Source organism: Molothrus aeneus, chromosome 5 (genome assembly GCF_037042795.1).
Source record: "Molothrus aeneus isolate 106 chromosome 5, BPBGC_Maene_1.0, whole genome shotgun sequence".
Classification (NCBI taxonomy): Eukaryota; Metazoa; Chordata; class Aves; order Passeriformes; family Icteridae; genus Molothrus; species Molothrus aeneus.
Genome location: NC_089650.1, coordinates 23,781,631 through 23,804,429, shown reverse-complemented (window position 1 = coordinate 23,804,429; position 22,799 = coordinate 23,781,631). Strand labels below are relative to the sequence as shown.

Sequence of the window (22,799 nt, the reverse complement as noted above, 5' to 3'; positions counted from 1 at the left end):
TCATTGTTATTCAAGCACATGAGCTGCCATATCCTGTTTCCATTGACAGCAAGGAAGGCTTCAGCATTGACTTCAAACAGGTGCAAGTCCCACGAGACTTAAAGGGAATAAAACATACAGTCACAGTATGAAAGCAACAGTGTATAAAGTGTGGGGAGACAGGATATGGAATTCCAATGTGGTACACAAGAATCTGACAAAGCTATTTAAATGTAGTGCCAAGTAAGGATGCAACTGGAAAAACACCAGCCATTTCTAAACAGAAATTTGGCAGGTCTTCATTCAATGCTACAAAAAAAAAAAGTGCAGGAAAAATGTTACACAAACGAGAGTGCTAATTTATAGTGGGGGGAGAGAACAAGGGAGACCCAGAAGCAGCAATAAGCATCATCCTGTTCTGGAGCAATACAATATCACTTGTTCAGGACACAGCTGCTGGAATGCCTTGGTAGATACTGTAGACTGGTCTGCTCTGAGAGTTGCTGGGACTTAGACTCAAATATATTACCCACTTCTATTTATTCTCTTCTGTATTATGATGAGCATTTGAAAACATTTGGGAATTTTTTCTTTAACTTACATAATCTTAAAAAGAAGTCTTAGGCTATATTCTTACATCAGTTGAGTTATGCATGATGTCCTCAATTAATTCTATAAAGAAAGTAGCTGAGATGTCATTATATTAATTAGAAGCTGGTCAAAAATAGAGTACTTATCCCAAAGGAAACTATGTGACTTCAAAATTTCTTTCCAGATGGAAAAGAAAGCTATCCAATACAGCAACTATCTGTCTAAAATAGGGGTAGTAAACACCAGTCTCCATATTAAACTCTTATGAATAATTATTATAGCAGGATGACTGAACTTCAACATTTAATTTTGGAAGCAGCTTTTGACATTAAAATGAAGAGTGAAAGTAGCAATTTTGAAGGGAATCAGGCAAGACTATAAATAACTTTAAAGGTTAAGGCAGAGATTAAGCATCTCTTCCATAGTTACTAAGTTTTATGATGAAAAGGGAATCACATACCTGTGCAAGCATGGGAAATCCGAGGTTCCTGCATCCATTACAAGGTGTGAGTGCCTCCCATAAACCAGAAGGTCCACAAGTATTTTCAGCTGCATCATCATCTTCTTCCTCCCTTGGTGATAAACGCATTGAAGAAGGCCTCTGGGCATAAAGAAACAATACTTTCAAATTAAACACAGTGATATATACTGTAAAGAAATTTTTTATCTTATGAACTTAAGAGCATCCCATCCAGAAATACCAAAAGATAAACTGCTATTTCAATCCAAAGTACCTACTGTTAAACTGTTGAATGAAAATACTTTCTAAGGAAGGTACATATTGAGCTACCTGCGGTTATACTTTAAAATTGAGTGAACATATTAATATACCTACAAAATATTTATTGTCTTTATTATCAAGAAATTGGCAATTTCTACTTCATTTTACTTAAAAATTTGCTGTAATATCATTAAGTTTAGGATATGCTACAAAGAATAAAAACTAACATTTGCCTGGATGGGTACAATATTTTTGCAGACAAAAAACTACTAAATCAGTCAAAAGATGAGGTTTTAGGTTTTGCATTATATTTATCAGTAATAAATGTGTTATCCTATTTTGTAGGCAAAAGATGTATTTAAAATTACCTGTATTATTTTGCTTTATAGTCTGAAAGGGATGAAAAGTATCAGGAATAATCACTGACTTAGGAACACTGTGGCTTACATAATGATCTGAGTGATAAGGGAAAAATGCTGATTTTTGCTTAAACCAGTATCCTAATTTTCTATGACAGACAGAAATAGGAACAGTGGTCAGTTCCCATATATTTATGCTATTTTGCTACACAGGAAAATCCACCCCAACTGAATTGCACTGGTAATTTTTACTAATTTTAGAAGGAGGAGGAAAGTTAATCCAGTAATGAATGACTTTTAAAATCTCATGTCAACACAAATTGTTACAAGTAAAAAAAAAAAAAAAGTAATTTTCACACACTAATTCTAAATTGGTATATGAAATAGATGTTCTAGCCTGCTTCAAATTTGCTTGAGCAGCCTGCCTGATACTAAATGCTGTGTTTAGGACCATTTCTTTCAGAAGTTGCTTGACCAAAATAGCACTGTTTGAGACAATGGCTGACCACAGCTATCGATCTGATGGTAACATTAACTCTAAAGCGCTGCTATGGGGTCCATGTAAAAATCATCTTAAAAACCCCAACAGCTAATTGCAGTTTATTTTAGCCAATAGAATAAAGAAATGCATGGAGTCTGCTGCAAGGAAGGGAATAGAAAAGTGAAAGAAAAGTAGGAAGGAAAAGAAGTAGAGAAACAGCAGCAGCTCTAAAGATGAACACAAGCTGATGGAAACTGTGGAAGCAAAGGCACCGCACAGACAGGCGCTAACTCAAATTGTGTAACACCTGAGGATCATTCAACTCTTGAGCTAACTTCTTAACACAAAAGTTGTTGGTATGCCACTTATTTAAGCAGGGAAAATATTTAGAAATTCTATCTCAACTGATGCATCAAAGATGAGAAACACAATATACCCCACTCCATTATGATGATTCCCCTCGGTTAGAAAATGGTTGTTCCCTTATTGCAGACTTCATTAATCTATCCATATCTTGTAAAGTTAGGTGGATTTATTTACTTTTTATTTTAGAAGTCAATTTCTAAAGCATTCTTACCATGGTATTTCATTAGGTTATTTTGACACTCTAGTAGCACCACAGAATGTGTTGCCATAGCAACCAGTATTCTCACACTGATTATTAAAAGCATCGGGTTAATTCTGCAGAGTGTAGGTCATGAAAGACTATTATTGCTAGGTATTTGCATAGACAAAGGAAGCAGACTAGAGGTATTTCCCCTCTATTTATGACACCATCTTCCATGGTGGCTGCCCTACACTTGTATTTTAAATCTCAGAATTGCTGTACCAGAGAATAAAGCATTTCTTGCCCCCTGGAGTAAAAAGCAAAGAACTGCAGCAGTGCTCAGCACAGGAAAGCAGGTGACACACATTAGCTGTAACCTTACAAGCCAATGGAAGTGAATGAATACAAAAGTCATATAAAAATGTCAGTGCACCCTGTAAAGGTAAAAAACACACACACATAAGTGAGAGATTTTCAACACAACTAAAGGAAGATGAATTACAATAGAGTCACTGAAGGGGGAGCATATGAGTATTTAGCCATTACAGGAACAGAGTGAAAAACCCCATGCCAAACAATTATTGAACAGTAAAAACAAAATAGACAAGCAGAATGAGAGTTGCACATTTCCCTTAGATGTATTTTATATAAATAGCCTAAGATAGAGCGTGAATCACAGGAATTTAATGTCAATGTGAATGAGAGGAAGTGCAAAGTATCTAGTCAGATCTCCTGATCATTAAAAAAGGATCAGTCAATGCCAGAGTTCATTGGATATATACTGGAACAAACTGGTTCTGTCATGCAACTAGACAACACAGCTATGAACATGATACAGACTAATTTACAGACTATTGTAGATCAGGGTGAGCTCTTTTTATACTTGTACAGATTTCTGCCACCAATAAGGCACTAAAAAGGCACCATTAGGAAAAGTCAATTTGGAGGGTGAAGAAACAGTTATTGCCATCACCTTTCTCACCCATCCCTGCTTGACAGATGCCCAGTTCCTCCCAGGCAGTGGGAGATACGTGGAAATTACTGCAGAGAAAGAAAGCTGCATTTGCAAAGAGGAAGGAAGGAGTTAGTAACTGCATGAGAGAAAAGGGTCACAAGTGCCCCAGATTTGATAGACTGGGGTTGCATACCCTGGGAAGAGGGATGCATCAGGAGGAGGCAAACGAGATACAGAAAAATCTAGAATCCATTCACAGAGTTCAGATTGTCACACAAACCCATAAAACTCCAAACCCAGACCACACAGTTTCCTGTTACTGTCTCACAGCCTTCATTCCTTTCCCAGAACTCCCTAATTTTTCTGTTCTGTTGTACAATTTAATTTTGCCTCCTTAGAGGTCCTTTGAACATGAAAATCTAATTCTGTGTGTGCTACTGGAAAGCCTTGATATAGCCCTGTAGGGAGAATTTTAGTAAAACTAAACTTATTTATGCCCACTTCTCAGAAAATAAATAAATAAACAGAGTAGAAGATATTTCTGTCAACTAAAGAAAAATAGGCACCATTTAGAACCTCTTATTTATGCCTGTTTGGAGTTAAAACAACCCAAACAAATGTAGTTAAAAATGCCATCTAAATCACAGCTACTCAATTAATTGAATTAGACATTATGAAATGGCAAAGCCAATATAAACTGCAGTACTAAGCTTCAGTAAGGGAACTTCTGCCTAAGTTAGAAGAGAAGAGCATAAGAAACATATATCCTCGACAGAACAGACAGAAAACCTTACATGATATTAGATATGATATGCAAAAGGAAAATTTGGTAGAGAAATTGCAAAGGTATTAATAGAGAATTAAAGCTTTATTAAATTTCTGGTTTTTACTGGAACACTGAATCAAGTATTAGACATTGCTTGCAATAGTAAAAGGCTAAGAAAGTAATTTCTCCGAGTAAAGAGAGAATAATAATGATACAGCAGTGAGAGAGTAGTAAGATCTAGCATAAGGACATTCTACCACTACAACTAGTGACAAATTTTCTTCAGACACTACTAAGCCTATCACATCACCTGCCATTTTCATACTTCATGAGTATCTAAATCATGTCTTCCAAAATTTAGGTACATAAGCCTTCCTTTTCATGCGTCCATCTATATAAATGGCAAAAATTTGGGTACTAGGACACTTTGACTGAAGGACACTTTATAAAGAGCCTATTTACTTTCAAAACATGTATGTGCATCATATCCAGTTATTGTCTATCACAATAACTTGGAATCTCTATCCTAATCTAAGAGAGCAAGGCAGTATTTATCAACAGAGAGAACGATGAATACAGAAAGAAAAAGCAGAGCAAGTCTGTTCTACTCTTGAAAGTCAACAACAAGAGAAGGTGAGAGTAGCTTTAATCTTAACAATTATTTACAGTCACCAAGTTCACAGCTCAGCAGTTGTACACCATGCATAAAACATACATAAATACCTTCATGTATGGCCTTCGTTTTATCAAATGTTAACTATCTCCCATCTAATATATGGTCTTATTACCTAGACAAGTTTATTTAAGGAATACAATAAATTATAAAAGATGTCTTATTTCCTTTCAGTCCCTCCATTTTTCTCAGCTTTTACTGAAGACTGGTCTGCTTTCTGCCTTGACATTTGTAAGCAGACACTGCCAGGAAAAATATTACTCAATTCCCTTGTTTCAGAATACATAGGAGACTTTCCTGGACTAGTCCAGTGAAACCTAAAATGAAACATCAAAACCTTTACTTCTTGTATGTGGTTTTTTCACAATATCTTCCAATTGCAGAAGTATTTCATATACCCTTTCAAACAGTATCTGCTAGAGCCAAACATCATCAGCAAATTATTAAAGGTTTAAAATAACAGGACATATACTGTTTGCTATTGCATCATAGCTCTGGAGACATGAACATTCGCTTATCATTTATCTTTGTTAGGAAACAATATTTTTAAATGGAGCAGTAAAGATGAAATCCAGAAGGCAATATTGTTCTGCTTATGGGAGGCAGATAGCAACCAGACATTTGATAAGCCAAGTGCTGCCACTCAGTTTGAAACAATGAGGTCAGTAGGAAGTTTCTTCTGTAGAAATGATTTGTCAAACATGTATTTTTCTATCATCCTAACAGAGATGGGCTTCTAACTCTCCTTGGCCGAAAGGACATGTACCTTACACTGTGAAATAAAAGCAAAAAATTACAGGTCTGTTACCTAGTATTCTATTTTGACATTATCATTACTAATAACTAATAGAACAGGAAACTGGTCCTGAATTTCTTCTATAAATTTGGATGAGCAGGTCTATCTCTGCCACAGCTGTCCCCAGCAGCTGCAGCAGTCAAGCCAGGGACAGAAGAGCTGGAACACTGTTCTGTGCTCTCAGTGCTCCCCCTGCTGCTGCCCAAGCTGCTCTCAGGGGAAAATGCCTGAGGTATGCAGAAGAAAAAAGAGCACTAGGCCATGACATATAATACAATCAGTTACTATTTTTCTACAGCAGCATCCCTGCATTAAGCAAATACACCCTTCTGAGACTGAGTAAGGATCCTGAAAAGGAGGAGCCTCAATTATGACATACATACTATGTCTCACAGACAGTGAAAGGTTTTGGGAACCTGGGCACACTTTTCCCACATCCCCCAAGGCCTTCTCCCTACTAATGATTTTCTGTTTCCCATCCTCATTATTTTGTCTTTCACCTTACACTGCACATCTGCTGCTGTTCTTTCACTAACATGTTCCAAGTCTGCATCTCTTTCATTCACTCTGAGTGTGGGTAGAGTTTGACTGCACCTCCTGTATTCTGCAAAGAGTCAGGAAGACAAAGACAATCTTGTACTTACAGCAGCAGAATGATGGAGAAGAGTACTCTGCACCTGCCTCTGCTTTAATCCCTGTGGGATGCTAGACATGTCATCTCAACATCTCCAAGATGGTCGCTAAGTTTGTGCTCCTGATCTGCTGGCTATGCTGAAACCAAAGGTGAGTTTGCACAAATCATGGGCTACATCAGGAATCATCTTGGGAGACTCTGCGTCCATTCTCAGTAGTATATGAGCCTAAGTACCCTGCAAATCCCAGCTCCAGCAGTCCCAGATGTGGAATCTTGGTTTCTACACCACTGCACATCAGCCCAGTTGCATGTGATATTTTCTGACTAGGGCTCCCAAAGAAACACCACATCTGAAGCAGTTACACCCTTGGAACTCAAGATCACTGTGATATCTGATTCTGAGGAGAAATTCCTGTCACTTGAAGTCAGTAGAGTCAAGTGAAACGACTGCATGTAGCAAACACAAGATGCATTAACTAGGCAAATGTGATTAATTCACATACATTCACATATATACACAACTATGTGGTTGTGTAGCTGCTGCCCCTCAGTGGGGAAGCACCATTGACACCTATCATGATGAGCACCCCAAAATAAATCACTCTGTCTCCAGAGCAGGATCTAACACTATACAGGAAATACATCCTGGAACCAAATGGCAAGTATAATGCACACTGAATAAGGTCAAAATTTTAAGTAAAAATGAGATTATAAAATGAGTACATCTGGACATGTATTGAAAGTAGAGCAATAAATTCGAAATTTTAATTCATCCTTGCATATAGCATAAATAACAAACATTAAGATGATTCTAATCTTTGCACTGCTCTCATAGAAGGATGAAACCCTCCATAAAACAAAAGTTTTAGAATTTAAAAACCTAATAGGTGATCTGTTTTCTCAAGTGATCAGTTACGGGACCCAAAAAATGTCCTGAAGTTGTGTCAGGGAAGGTTTAGGTTGGATATCAGGAAAAGGTTTTGCACCCAGAGGGTGTTTGGGCACTGAACAGGCTCCCCAGGACAGTAGTCACAGCATCATCCTGACAGAGCTCAAGACGCATTTGGATAACAGTCTCAGGCACAGCGTGTGAGTCTTGGGGATGGCTCTCAGCAGGGCCAGAGAATTGGACTTGATGATCCTTGTGGGCCCCTTCCAACTCAGTGAATTCTGTGATTTAATAAAAGTTATATGTTTAATCTATGGATTAAGCTACTTCTCCATAATATATCAAAACATAGGCACTTCCATAACTTACTCTACTCTAATATATGTGTTTGGGACAGGATTGAAAGGCCAAATTAATTTCTCTTTCTTAACATTAGCTAAAATAAAGTGAACCTGTGTTTAAAATACTTGTCTAACTTTGAGCACATACCTAATAATAATAAATCAGTCCATTTGCACACTTAATTTTAAATGTTTAATGTCAAAGCATTTCAAGTGCTTTACTTTACCATGAAAAAGAACTTGGCACATGAAGCATAAAGCCCTAAAATAGAATTCACCCAGGAAGTCATAAAGACTGCAAGGACACTCTGCTACAGAATGCATCTCTAGGAATGCCTTTCCATCCCACAGGCATAGTAGATTTGACCTGTGTTGGTATGTAAGGAAGACTATACACAAATATGGGCTGTGCAAAAAGGGAAGGAATTTGGTACCTTTATTTTTGAGTCTTGAAATTGAACCACAAGAACAGTTGCAATTAAGTTAATGGAATTTCTCATGTTAATGACAGACTTTTGCGTCTCCCTGAATCAATATGCACATGACTCACTCCAAAATGTGACTCACCGAAAAATTCATGCACCAGATGAAAAAGAAGAAACTGATAATGAAGGGCATAGGAGCCCACAGAAAAACAAAATCAAGTGTTAATAATTTAAAAAATATTAAAGAGAATTAAAGAATTAATTAAATACAGAATATTTGCCCTTGCATAAAGGAAAAAAGTCATAATTCAAAGTAATGTAAACCACTTTTGCCTTTAAATGTCTCAGAGAAAATACTGCTTGGAGAATAGTTACAGAGGCATCTCTGTATTTAACAGGCCTATACCATCTGAATGTTATCATATAACATTTGAAAATCTCAGTGCTATCTAATTGCCATGAAAATCAGTTGTAAATCTTGCATTTTTCCTCTTTTAAAATTGTGAAAGAGAGGGTGGGTAAGTGGGTGGCAGTATGATGAAACTTATAGAAAACACATTATTTCTCATGAAATAGAGCAGAAGGAAGAGAAATTAAAATAGGGAAAAATCAGGTGGCAAGAGAGTAGGCAGAAGTCATCACTTTATTACTCCTCCAGTGCACAGTTTTTTATTTAGCACACATATTCTCAGTAGAAATGTGTAAATGAAAATGCAGTTATTATTCCATTAAGCTGCTGTTGCCTTAATAAAGAACATAAAAGAAAATCGTACCTGAATAGTCAAAAGCACTCTAAAGAACTATATGCAGTACTGCATTAGTCATCTGAAGGTGAATGCTAGTTAAGAGTTGACAATCAAAAGAGCTTTGAAAAGCATTTTTGCTATGTGATTTACAGATCCAGCAGTAACAAATTACTTGTGGTTTGCCATATTGGCAGCCAAGTGCTAAACATAATGTAAACACAACACAGTAGAACAGTTAACAGCTGAAATGTCTTAGAAGGCTATAGAAGTTGAAGGCCTAACTAGAAAAGATCAGTCAAAGAATAATCTACCTTTTGTTCTCAGAAGCACAAGCAATGACTTAGACTCCTCTAGAGGTGCTGAAAAAGATCACACACACACGTCCCATCAGAGATGCAGCATACTATCAACTGGAGAGCAGCTCTCAATGCAGCCTGATTGACATGGCATGTGGAAGCAGCATTCAAAATCATCTCCACTAGCAAGGCAAAGTCTTTGCTATGGCCAATAGGAAAATCTGCCAGTGTGAAGTTGACATACTGCAAGTTGCTGCCTTTTCCTGTCTTATATAATTAAACCAGTGATATCACTGCAGTAATCTCAATAACCACTACTGCCAGAAGATGTAGGACAGGGTGTGCTTTTTGTGTGCTAGCTCATTGGTACTGTTTCCTTTTGCCTGTGGTAGATTCAACGCCACTCATTCAGATCCACCGCAGCACAAGCACACCTTTATGTTCTTTTGCAGACACATTCCTAAGTAGCTGAAGACTTAATATTTAAATTCTTTCTCCAGCCATTCATAATATAATGTCTTAAAGCTCCTATAAAATACAGATAAACAAGTCAGTAACAGGCTTTCATCTATAACTCCTGTGAAGCACTGTGTTTCTCAGGAGGTATCAATGACTAAATAAGCAATTGTGAACTGTTAAAATTATTTAGATTTCTAAAAGGAAACACCACTGACAGAGACAAAAGCAAGGCAATAAATATTCCAATACCCGTAAGTAAGAAACTATTAACAATGGAAAGAAAGACCAGCATAGCAATAAAAAAGTAATTATAGTTTAATATGATTTTTGTCTAAGGCAGTATTGAGGCTGCTTCTTTGCAGATTGTGAACAGCCCATGTTTCAGAAATATTAGGCGGAGCACCAATATCAACAAAAATAATAGTGGTAGTATTAATGCAAATTGCTTAATCTCAAATTTTATTTACTCAAGTAAATAAAATTGTAGAACCTCTCCTGAGATTTTTCCCTCATGACACTAAACTGAAACTTACGGTAAGTTTAGGAAGGATAGAGAACAAGAGAAGAGGAATGAAAATAGATATTCAAAAACTGTGTAAGTCACTCAACCTTCACGTTTCTCTGGAAAAATAAAGAAACTGCTGTAAAGACCAAGACATGCATCATGTGACACAAAACATCAAGTAAATCTGGTTTCTGATTCTAATCTCAGTTTAAAAACTTATACCACTGAAGTCAGGGAAGGATTCCAGTTATAATAAAGTCACAGAAAAGCTACGGAGTGCATTTCTAGCACACTCTTGCTGTAAGGGCAAACTTTTCTAATGCATAGTAAATATCAGGCACTGGCCCTTAACTTAATTCCTCAAGATATTATATTCTATAGAGGTATAGGAATCTGGTCCAGCATATTTTTTCTATTAATTTTCTACTTGCTGAGCTTATTAACAGGGGGTGGAAAAATCTGTCAACAGAATACAATAAAACTCTATGTTATGAATAGTCAACTTTCAAGACTTAAGGACAAAAATACTGAATTTATTTTATATGCCTATTATAAAACAAATCTGCTTGTAGCCATTAAGATAGAATAAAAATGAAATTAAACAAGTAGTCCAAACAAACTGCCCAATGCTCTAATTTCAGCTACTAAACAATTTTTAAAGAGAGCATTATTTTGTATTAGTTTGTCATGGGTGGTCATTTTGCCTTGTGAAATATGGCACATTATTTATCATTAACATTATTTGTATACCTCTTACTAAGAAGCAAAGAAAAGAAAGCGAGACTGCAGCTTCTAAGGAACTACCTACTTAGACAACTTCAAAAGAATCATTGAATCAAATATACTGAAACCATACATTTAATCCCCACCCCTTAGGATCCTGTAGAAGTTCACATCGCTCTGATGGATTAGCAGGCTCCATCTCCTGGTTATACCACTGGGATAAAATGATGATGTTCCACTCACCACAGAAAACAACTGAGAAATACCCATACAGTTCTTACTTTTCTCATGCATTTCCTGTCAGATGGTGATCATCAGAGGCTTCACTGCAAGTTCCCAGCTTAATGACTTAATTCCTGCACTAATGGAATAGACATGAAATCAGTGTTGACTTGAGTTATATACCAAAATATTTCATTTTTTCCCCTCTACTCTTTGTAACTTGATGTGTAGGTATAACACTCATTTATTCTGAGGCCCCTATGTATATTAAAGAACAATCAAACCTGCATTGGTACCTGCTGACAACCTGGTACCTGCTGATAAGAGTTCTAAATTATTACAGAAATTCCTATCTCTTAAAATGCAGAAACATCAAAAGCTAAAGTGTTCTAGAACAATGTGGTTTTTGTTTAGATTGCAGGATAGGTTCTCCTTCTTTCCTTATTAACTCAGTTATCTTTTCCCTCAGGTAAATATCCACATATGACTGTGAAAATCAAATCTTCTACACATCTAAGCTCATTCTTCTTATATTCTATCAAAAGCAGTTTTTCCAGAGAGCAAAAAATATGTTTCAGAAATTAAAATCTGATTGTACCTAAATGTCAGCAAAGTCTTTCAAATTCCTTCTAGACCTCGTACATTGCTCCATACTCTATTGCTCAAATGTGATAAACCAATACATCTTTGGAGTATCAGCGTTCCTACTGGTGATGCTCTAAATCACATAGGCAGAACCTGTATTTTGAGAAGACCAAGGAAGATGAAAAGAACTTTTTGTTCTCTTGTGAAGGAGAATCTGAAATTGTGATTCTGACTGGAACACTAGAGAACAGTCTGAGGACAGGAGAAACCCAAGGGAAATGGAGAGCAGGAGTCCATGAGAGATTTTTTTTGACAAACTTCTAATGAAGTTCAGTTCTTGAGGGAAGCAACTCCGATTACCAATAACTTAGTGTTCCTGACAATTTGGTTTTATAATAACATCACAAAGACAGAGTTGATGCTAACATTAAAAAAAGTCACCCGTCTGGGTGGAAATGTCATGGTATTATCTTCTCATTCTGTTCTCCAGAAGTGACTGAAACTCTCTTGGAAGGTCCCAAATGAATCTGGAGACTGCAGCTTAAGTATGGGCATCATGTTGTACACTACTGAATACTCCCAGGATAACAGACCCTGAGGGTAGCACAAGAAATGAAAGAGAAGGGGTTCTGCTGTGCAGCACTGGCAACAGTGGCACAATGGCATGGACAGCTCAAGGATGTTAAAAAAATCATGAAACACAGATGAGAAAGAAGGCTCTCTAAAGCATTGAGTTACATTAAAAAAAAAAGATATTTAATGTAAGCAAATATATTTCATATTGGGAAGATGATTTCAGGATCAGTTCTGACAGAGCCCTCAGATGTTGGCTAATCCTACTGAGATTAGTAGATATCCTTGGTGTTCATCTAAGTATAATGAAACAGAGATGACTCTACATATGTGCTCAGTATTCAACTAAAATTGTTCTTGTAAAAAAAATAAGTCTACTGTAGTCAAGTTAATAAAACCTAGCTATCAAACAGAATTTTTGAGTAGACAAAATTTTACTAATCATTGCCACAGCACCCCAAATTTACACACAGCTTTATAACCACAAAAACAAACAAGCTCTTTGATCTGAAAAGCTTGTATTATAATTACTTTATATGGAAAAAATTCTAAACCCATATCCAAGGTCCTTATGTAAAAGATTCAGCTGAGATGAAAGGGTCCACAGCAGGGCAAGTGAAAGTGCTTGGCAGCATGGAAAGACTTACATACAAAATAAGAAAATGCTAAAATTACGTAGGCAGGAAAAGGAATGCTTTAAGAAAGAACAAGCCTGAAATATTACAAAATATGAAGGGTGGGCACAAAGCATTTGCTTTTTTCTGCTCTATCAGATTTTACCATATAAGAATAAATGGAAGCATAAACTCAGCCAATAAGAGAAAATGCCTGTGTCTAGAGCACACATTCTGCAAAAAAGCAATACAGGGTTTTACACGGTGGTAAACAATGTGACAGACTGGAGCAAAAGGATTAGATACCTTTAGGCTTCACCACTGCAAGCTAAACACATAACAGCATTCAGAGAGATACGTTTGTCTGTAAGCTATTTTCCTGCTAGCACCTGATAGTCAAGGAATTTGCCACACACACATAATTGCACAGACTGCTTAAATATTCCAGAAAATCATTCTAGTGGAAAAAAGAGCAGGTACTTTTTAATGCAGATTAAATGAATTGGTGGTTTGGCCAGCACATTCCCCTAGTTATACTTAACTCCATGTAGTTTAAATCACACTAAGTGTTGTCATGTTTTGAGATCTTATATTCCTAAACAAGCAGTGGCTTTCTGAGAGGGTAGGTCTGTGTAGCTCACGGGAGGATTGGCTAGCAATCTTTCTACCCGAAATCACAGCAGCAGGGAGCTGCAGGCTAATTTAGTCATCTGTGAAGCATGATACCAGGCAAATAATTCTGTGTAGAGTTCCACATAGCTCCTATTAGGACCCCTCTAACATAAATTTTCACAACACTGTGCTGAAGCATAGCCTAACCTACAGATACAGAACATAATCTTTTTTAATAGCTACAGAACACACGTTAGGAAAGGATACTTTTAGAAAGTCTGAACTCCCCTTCACTACGTAGGTCGTAGCCTAAAAGAGGGGGAAAAATTTGTATCCAGTTGGTTTCCTTCTGCTTCTTTGTAATCACTAGCTCATGTTTAAACAGAATTTAGAAATCCTTTTGTAAAGCAGTTTATGGAAAGTATATAATTCCACAAAAACCAAGTGGATGTTTGGTACTGGATGTCCCATTATAAATATCTAATGAAAAAAAAGTAGCAGCAGCAACAGTTCTCAGTGGGAAATACTACTGTGTGCACTAGAAATTGGGAGTAGCAGATGGTTTTTAGTGAGGTGGTAGATTTTAAAATAACTTTTTAAAGTTATATAATCTTAGCTTCAGAGTGTGGGTAGACCTTTTCAACAAGGGAATCTCAAAAAAGTTATGTTTACATATCCTAGGAGAGATGGCCATCATACTTTTACTTCCCAGAGAAATAAGAGTCAGCATATACTTGCAAAATAGGAATCGTAACTGAACTGGGTAAAAGAGCAACTTTATACAAAACTCTTGCAACATCAGAATTTGGCAATACTAAAGTTATCTAACACTATCATAAAAAAGGAATTCAGTAAAGCAGCAATCTTCCAAACACTGTCTCTCAATACATCATAAATACCTGCAAAATGCATTGAAGCTTTCTTATCAAATTTACCAAATGTTACTATATTAAATGATTTAAATTTATCTGTGTCTGTCCTTGAAGCCCCATACAATCAGGCCTGATTATCTTACTATTCCCTAATGAATAAGAAACCAAAATTGTTCTGGAAGGTGTTTTTACTGTATCCTCATTAGTAAGCCATTGTACATACTTCTGGCTTGCTCATCACCATTTTTCTGTGAAATTTTGTATCCATCTCTCAATAATGCATGCAAGTGTGTGGTGTTTTTAAAGGCTCAAGACAGCAATTATTTTACTCGAGCATGTTTGGTCACTCTTAGCAATTATATTTCAATCCAGCCATTATTTATTTAAATTTTATATTAAAAGTAAAAACCAAAATAGTATTCTTGAATAATGCTACTAAACAGTTTACTTCAATATTCAACAAGCTCTAGCAATTACTTTGCGAAATAAAAAAATCCTGTGATTTTTATAAAAAAAATAATTGTTCTTTTCTTTAGAGAAAAAAATTCATCAGAATAACTGACTTCTGAAAAACCATGCATAAATTTTACCCACTCTAATATATTCTCTTAGTCAACTTCTTTCAAAACCACATAATTCTATGATTTTGAATCTCTCCTTAGATATAAACCAGACACGATTATAGTTTTATTGCTGTTATACAGCCTCATATTCTTGATATTCTGACATAAGAGTAAAAATGGTGGTTTTGAATATGTACCGTCACTCTTTTCAGCAATCTTATTATATTTTTACATATATTTTTTTCCACTCTCTCAGCATGCACAAGTATCAACTTCCCACTCTGGATGACAGAAACTGACATTTATATGCCTGTGATGAAATCCAAATCTTTTCCCTGAGACTACACAGAACCTTTCCTCATGTTTAAATTTAAATTACTGCTGCCAGCCTTTATTATCTATTATATAACCACATTAAATTTAAACAGATATGCTGCTACCACTTCTGTGAAATCCCTCTGTAGTGCAGTTACTACATGGTTTTACTATCTTCAGTTTAAAAAAAATAAATTGGGGGCATCTTAAGTTTCTCAGTATTTATACCATGTAATTAAGCAAAATCCTTTAACATACACTCTGCTTTTAAGAACACAGAAAACTCTCAAGAACTCTCTTTAATCTAAACTCATGTCACAAATCCAAAGACAGTAAGATATTGCATTTGCACTTGAAAATCAGTAACACATTTTTTTTTGTTATGCTTCTGAACACAACAGCCTAAATGTAAAAGCAAACATTGCAACAACCTACTACAAAAGATTAAAGAGACTGTTCTGAAGAATATACTTCAATGTGGAGCCTCAGTTCTATTGAAGTGGCACATTTTAAAATTAGTTTTAGTTCAAAAAAAATCTCAGGCGTTCTCAAAAAATATGGAATACTTATGGTTTCTACATGAAAAGAAAACCACACTTTTCAAAATAAAGATGGACATAAACTTTTGAATACAGAGATAAAGAAAAGATAAGATAAAGCCCTTTTTAAGAGAGAATTTTAGGAAAACATTTTTCAAATAAAATATCAAGTTTACTAAAGAAAAAGTCTGAGATTTATTGTACCCAACATGTACATCTAGCAAATGTATATTTACACACACAGGCAAGTGGAGAAGTTCTTAATCTCTAGTTTTTGTTTTGCAGTCACAGGTTGGCCAAAGCAAATAAAAAGTCAAATATTCTTTGAAATCCATAGGAATTTCTAACATGTACAAAAAGCCCATATTTTTATTTTCCAATATTATTTTTGTAAAGAACACAATGTGCAAATACATCGCAATACAGCCGGTGCATTTCTGGGTTTAATTAGAATTCTAAGTCCTGACATGAATACATACACAGGAATCTCACACCTGACAGGAAACTGGCAATGATCTTAGAATGTCATAGACAGAGGAATCTAAAGCAAATTTCTTGTGGGTGCTCAGGATTCTCACAATACACACTTTGACAACCTTCTGTTCATTTTCCTGACACACTTAATTTTTCAGGATCCTTGCTTTGTGCATTATACCTGTTTAAATTTTCTTGCTTGCTGTTCTATTCACACAGATTGTTTGAATGCACACTTGGTGTGTAACCTCTTTGCCATGATACACTTCTAAATTTAGTCCTGATGTTTTAGCTTGTAGTTTAAATGTATGTCATGATGTTCCATACATTTTTCTCCCAGAGGAATTTAAGGTTTTCATTTTGAAGCAGTTTGGACTATCAACTGTGTTAAAATGCACAATTTTAACACAGCAACAAGAAATGTTGGAAAACTCTTATATAAGATGGTTGCTTTTGTTCTTGAAATTACTGAACCAGACTGCCATCTATTGGAAAATAAATATTTTTTAAATTATGCTTTAAAAAAAACAAACCTGAAACTGCAATCACACTTAATTCAGCTTGAAAAAAAACACCTTTTCAAATGAACCGTGATAAAAATCAAGGACTTTCCTATATTTTTTTCCACCTCACATTTTCTGAAATATGTTTTGAAGCACAGTTGCTTTTCTGACTCACAGAACAATCAAATTCTAGGTTTTTTGAAAGATTTTTATCTAGGGAACATAGAAAAACTGTAATATGTCAGCACTGCGCAAAACTCAAGTATAAAGCTTCCCAAGCTTGCCTGTGCAGCACCAGTCAAGGCTTTCCATGCCTTTACATACATAGGTCAACTAAAAAGTACATTCAAGTCACAATGGCCAAAATGGGAAAAACAAAGAAAAGAACAGGAGGCACAAATCTATGAAGTGACCATCACCCAGCATACAAGTAATTAAGAAATACTAGGAATTGCAACTAAAATGATGCATAGCTGTATGAACACCTTTTGGAGCTCTCCCTGAAGTAGAATTGCAAAACTGTGTTCAATCTGGCCTTTGATTTTGTGGAAACAATGAATAGGGGCTCGTTGCATGCTATGTTGTAATGTACATATTTTAATGACTAGGAAACATGGCATTAATATCTGCACAACAGCACACCAAACACAGCCAGAGTGGCAAAAGAAAACCTTTAAATTATGACATTTCCAGTGCAGCTTTGACTTCCTTTAGTTTATCCTTAATAATGTACTCTTCAAATTGAAAGATAACATTAACTTACTCTCATCTGACTTTCTGCTGTTAGCATTCAGTCTTTTCCTCCCTCTTCATTAATCATTCCCTCCAATTCAGGCAGCTAAGACAATCTGTTCTTCTGTCACAGTTCCCCTTTCAACTTTTGGAAGGGAAGCATCCTTTGGGGACATTTTCACTCATCTCCAGATCTGTTCCTATTCATGTCTACACTATGGGTGTACTGTTACTGTCCTTACTCCTACTTACTGCTCTATTGTACTCTCCTTCTCCCAGATGTCATGCCTTTCAGTCCCCAAGATCCTCACCACTAATTTTCCTAGTCAGCTCTTCCATGTCCCAAGGAAATTTAAGAGTCAAAGCTGATTAGTAATTTGGAACTCAGAAGACTAAACCAAAGAGTTTCTTTTTTCATTTTGGTTTTTTTTACTTAACCTCAGAGCTGTGCAAACTCTGCTTCCTATTTGACTTGAAAATACTGTAAGCACATAAATCTCTGGGGTTTTAATGCCTTGTCACAAATCACACACCTGGCCAACAGAAACATATAATACAAACATTTAATGTTTTCAATGCAAAATTAGATGAAAAGAAGTAGCTCCTTATTACAAACATTCCAAAACAACTTGTTATCTTGTTGGATCACTACCTGTCTAATAACACAGCAAATGGAGGAATGGATTCCATTCTGTCCTTGACCTAAAAGACTTCCAACCCACTTCTTTCAAAGAAAGTACAGAATTCTACAAGTGCTGTATCATTGAGCAACAAACCATTCAAGATGCCTAAGACCAGAAAAGAAAGAGAATGTTCCTGTGAACAAGGCATCCAAAGTCCTGCTATCCACATTGCACTGGTATTTTTCCAGTAGCTGTACAATGCAGAAACAATACTAGAAGGGATCATAACCTGATATCTGTACTTTATCTGGGAGACTATACAACCAATGGAAACTCACCCCTATGCCATGGACAGAATTGAGCACCACTTTTCCAGATGGAGCCTTTACTGTCAAGTTACTGTATTAAAAAGCAGACATTCACACTACCCTAACACTAAACAAAAACTGTGAGCCCCACTGTTTCAAACAATAGAGGTTGGCAGTTAAAATTCAGGATAGAATTCCAGCCTGTGCATTCCGGGTAGACAGACACTCCTTTCTGCAGTCCCAAATCAACCATAACCTCATTTAGTCTCAGCAGTTTTGGCCCTCTTGAAAAGAGCCAATTGTTAAAAAAAAAAAAGCTTTGAAATGCACTCTGCTTCCTGATGTCTTCTCTTTCCCAAGCCTATGCTATCCTCAGGAGGTGGCTCCTGATGCTCCTTGCTCCAGCTTCCTAAGTTTATGATCCACAAGTTACTATTCAAATCAGAAATTCCCCAGTCTTGGCCCCCTATTTCTCTAAACAATAGCATGATGCAAAAAATTCAGATGTCTCCAAGCAGCCAGTGCCTTTGCAGAATCTCCCTAAGGGTCACAAAGTGGCATGACTTAGGATTTTGAAACTTTTCAGATTGCTGAACTACATGTAGTTGAAAAGCCTACAACAGTCATCGTCTCTGGAATCGACATAAGTTCAGGAAATGGCACCACCTAACACATTATCAACAGGGACCTAACTTCTACACCTCTTCAGAGCTGATGCCAGCACAGCCAGCAATGAAAGTTAGGAAAAATCTGCTGATTTGAACCTGAATATGAACTGATATGAACCTGAAGTAACTGCTCCTTTGTGGAAGCACACCAAGTGAGGTTCCAGCCCTCTGTTGGAGCTGGTAACTGAGAAAGGCAACACTCAGTCCAGCAGGCAGAAAGAGTCTGTGCTCCACACAGACTCCATAGGGTGTCCTGTGCTGCCCATACTTTCAAAGGGTCTTGGTATGTGCAGTAAAGGCAAATGTGAGGTGAACAAATGCAGACAACAGATAAGAACCCACTTAACCTACTGATTTTCTTACAGAAGCTTCCCATGGAGGAGAAAACTTTAAGTCAGAAAAAGCTGCAAGAATCTCTCTTTAATACATATCCAAGGAATCTATTTCTGACTCTCCACATCTATATAATATACATCTTCACTTCTTTCTCTCTGTATCTTCATGTTCTTATATAAATATTCATTTAAGTTTCTTCAATCATCACTGTACTGTCACACATCTTCCTTGACTACACTTGCTGGTCCTGCCGCCAGAGCAGTTTGGCAGCATTCACCTTTGCAATCATTTTCAGAGCTACACATATCTCTTCACTTTAGCGCTTCTTCCCAATTACTCTTTCATGGCCCCTTACAGAGCATGTTGATTTTCATATCACCCAGGGAGCCTAAACACAAAGGGAAGGCAATACCTGCCCAAAATTAAAAGGTGTATCAAAAATGGAAGCAACTTCCATTTTTTTATGCAAGGTAGCCAGGTAGCAACTGAACAGACTGAATAACCCTAAAATACATTAAAAAATGAAATAGCTGCTTTAGAACAAACAGGAAAATCTCACATCACAGCAAAGAGTCCTCTCCATACAGATCTGTATACCTGGGTTTACTGCAGGGGGAAACATATTCTGCCCTCCATCCTAACTTCATGTTGGGAGTGCACACCCATCATCTTGACTACAGTTTTCTCTAAAAGAAAAGCTGGATGCCCCAGCAGGAAAGCACCATAAAATGTTTCAGTCTCCAATTTCAAAGATTTGTTTCCACATCTAGTTCAATTCAAAATATATGAAATCTCTAGAAAATATATTGCCTAATTTACCTTTATATTTCCCTGTCGCAGAAATTACAGATTTAGTATCTGAATACTTTCTATTCATATTGTACTTCATTTAGGCCTGAGCAGACGGATTTATATGGAATACATTTTCTGCAAAACAGCAGCTGAGAAGATTTAAATAGCAGTTAGCACCTAAATTCAGAGAGACACTAGACAAGTGTCTAAAAATGATTAAATGGGATTAGTATCTTGTTCAAATTGAGTTCAATATGAGTTATGTATCTAAACATTCAAACATCTAGAAGGGCTTTTCAAAAGTATCTACTGCATTTCAGGGTAGCTACGCATCTTTGTAAATCTCATTTTGTCTACATATGTCATAATAAATCCTCCAAAATGTGAAAATCTTTAACTTGCCATGGTTTTCCTCACACAAGTGAGCATAATTTTTCTTAACTTATGAAAAACGTTAACTGAAATTTAGAACTTAGCAGTTTTCCTTTGTTCTCTGCTTTATTCCCTGGGCAATCACATTTATTTAGTGTCACAATTTAAGTTTCAGTCTAAACCAGCTAAAACCAGGAAACCTAATAAGGAAGAGAATTCAATTTAAAAAAAAAAAAAAAAGCTTTGTTACAGTACAGAAAAAATGAATCTTAGAGTACTTTATTCATAATATTAGTAGCAATGAAGTTATCTTCAACTGTAGTTGGAAATCACTGAAGTATCACAACCACCGTTATCTGTATTAGAGATTCAATCTTCAATACCATTAGGCTACAATGAAAGCTATATAGTAATAAAATGTAGAAGAAAAATAACTGAGGATGTTTAGCTGGTTCTTTTGGGGGCATATCCGATCAGATTCTGTTAACATTTAGTATTCAGTATTGAATACACTGATCTCCACTGATTTCACAAAAAACCCCTTCCTTGCCCTCGCCATGCTCAAAACAAGTAACCTGAATTAGTGGTGACATGAAAAGCCATTCTGAGGTGTGGTAAGCAATACCTTTGAGAAATGAAGTGAACATTACATTCTAAATCTGTAAGGAGCACAAGTTATATTTTTTTTATTATAATGTTAACCTTGCACTATTCTCACTCTTTTATTATTTCTTTCTTGAATGTGCTATAAATAAATCAGATGTAACTGAATACATTATCCTTGTATCCCATCTTACTTACTACATTAAGCTTGGTTTGGCTTCCACTGGTCATAAGATCTTCCTCTGATACTTTACTAAAATTTTCCAGATAATGGTCTGATAGTGTATGAGACAGATCTTCAAAAGAGTATTCCTTTTCTTGGCACAATTTGATTTCATCTAAGAGCTTTGATAATTCTCCAGTCACAGCTTCACCTTTAAAAACAGACACACCATTAGTCAGTAATTAGAATACTGGGGTAATTTATGCCTAAAAAGGAAATGCACATTCTTTAAACTTTATCATCTATTATTTTCCATACCTTATCTGCTAAACAATGATCTTCATGCACCATTCTCTGCTCAAAAATAATGACATTTTGTTCCAGGCTAGGAATTTGCTTGAGGCAATCTACATACTTCTGCATTGCCCTATACCTTGCATTTAATTAGGATGAATATATACTTACCCTTTCTATGTTTTCTAATCCTGAAAATTTATAGAAATAGCAACTATCCAAGAATGTAAAATTAATCCAGGAAAAGAAAGTTTCTACAAACATACAAAATCAATATCCCATACTCTGCATCAGGTTCATGTTTGCCGCTGTAATTAATTAATACACTATATAAGATCTGTAAACTGTGAGTGACTAAGAATGCATATCTCTCCCATCAAAGCAGCTATGCTTTATGAATAATTCTTGCTCACTATTCCAGGATTAAATGGAATGGTGGAAGAATATACTGGGCAAACCCGACATGCTTAAAACATGCCTTCCTACAGCAGTCTATCAGAAACCCACACTTAGTGCATTCTGCACTGTGTTTCATGTTTTCTCCTTAATTTATCAGATTTCTTAACTAAATAAATCTGCCAGAACAGTAAGACAATAGGCTTTCTATGTCTACACTGAGGACCACTATTGGAAATAGCAGTAGTAATAAGTACTAGAATCACACTGAGTGCTAACCATTCTGCAAATAATCCACTGGCAGCAGCAAGGCCTCCACAGACTGAAAAGCTACTCATTATGATCAACTACATTGGGTTCTGATTATGTACTCTGTGTGTGTGTTACACAGCTACCTTTAGTAATAGCAATGAAAAATGAAAAAGACCAAGAGTTTCCAGGAGCAAGTAAGAAACCCCTTTTTTAAACTAGGTTTACAACAGTCATATGGTGAAAACTGCAGTGCTTAGACTTGATAAAATACAGATGCTTCCATGTTACTCCATCTTTGGAAATAAAATGCTGAAAAGGAAAAACAGAGTGAGCATATTAAGCTCAGCATACATAAACTAGACTTAAGTACACTCACATAACTACAGAATCCACTGATAAAACTGTATCTCTGCTTGGTCTAGAGCTCTGTTTCATTTTTTTCATAGTTGCTGTTTGCTATGCTAAGTAAACACAAATACTCAAAAATATATTTAAAGTATAA

At 36.1% G+C, this 22,799-nt stretch overlaps 1 protein-coding gene across 2 annotated transcripts in view; it reads right to left on the bottom strand.

The window, feature by feature from the left end:
* Positions 1-22,799, bottom strand: part of ANKS1B (ankyrin repeat and sterile alpha motif domain containing 1B) — a 408,607-nt gene that overhangs the window by 307,561 nt on the left and 78,247 nt on the right. For both annotated transcript variants that reach the window (XM_066549544.1, XM_066549545.1), the window contains exons 8-9: positions 21,391-21,566; positions 1,031-1,171 (exon numbers count right to left, since the gene is read on the bottom strand). In XM_066549544.1, the coding sequence (XP_066405641.1) occupies positions 1,031-1,171; positions 21,391-21,566 (317 nt within the window). The remainder of the gene's footprint in view (positions 1-1,030; positions 1,172-21,390; positions 21,567-22,799) is intronic.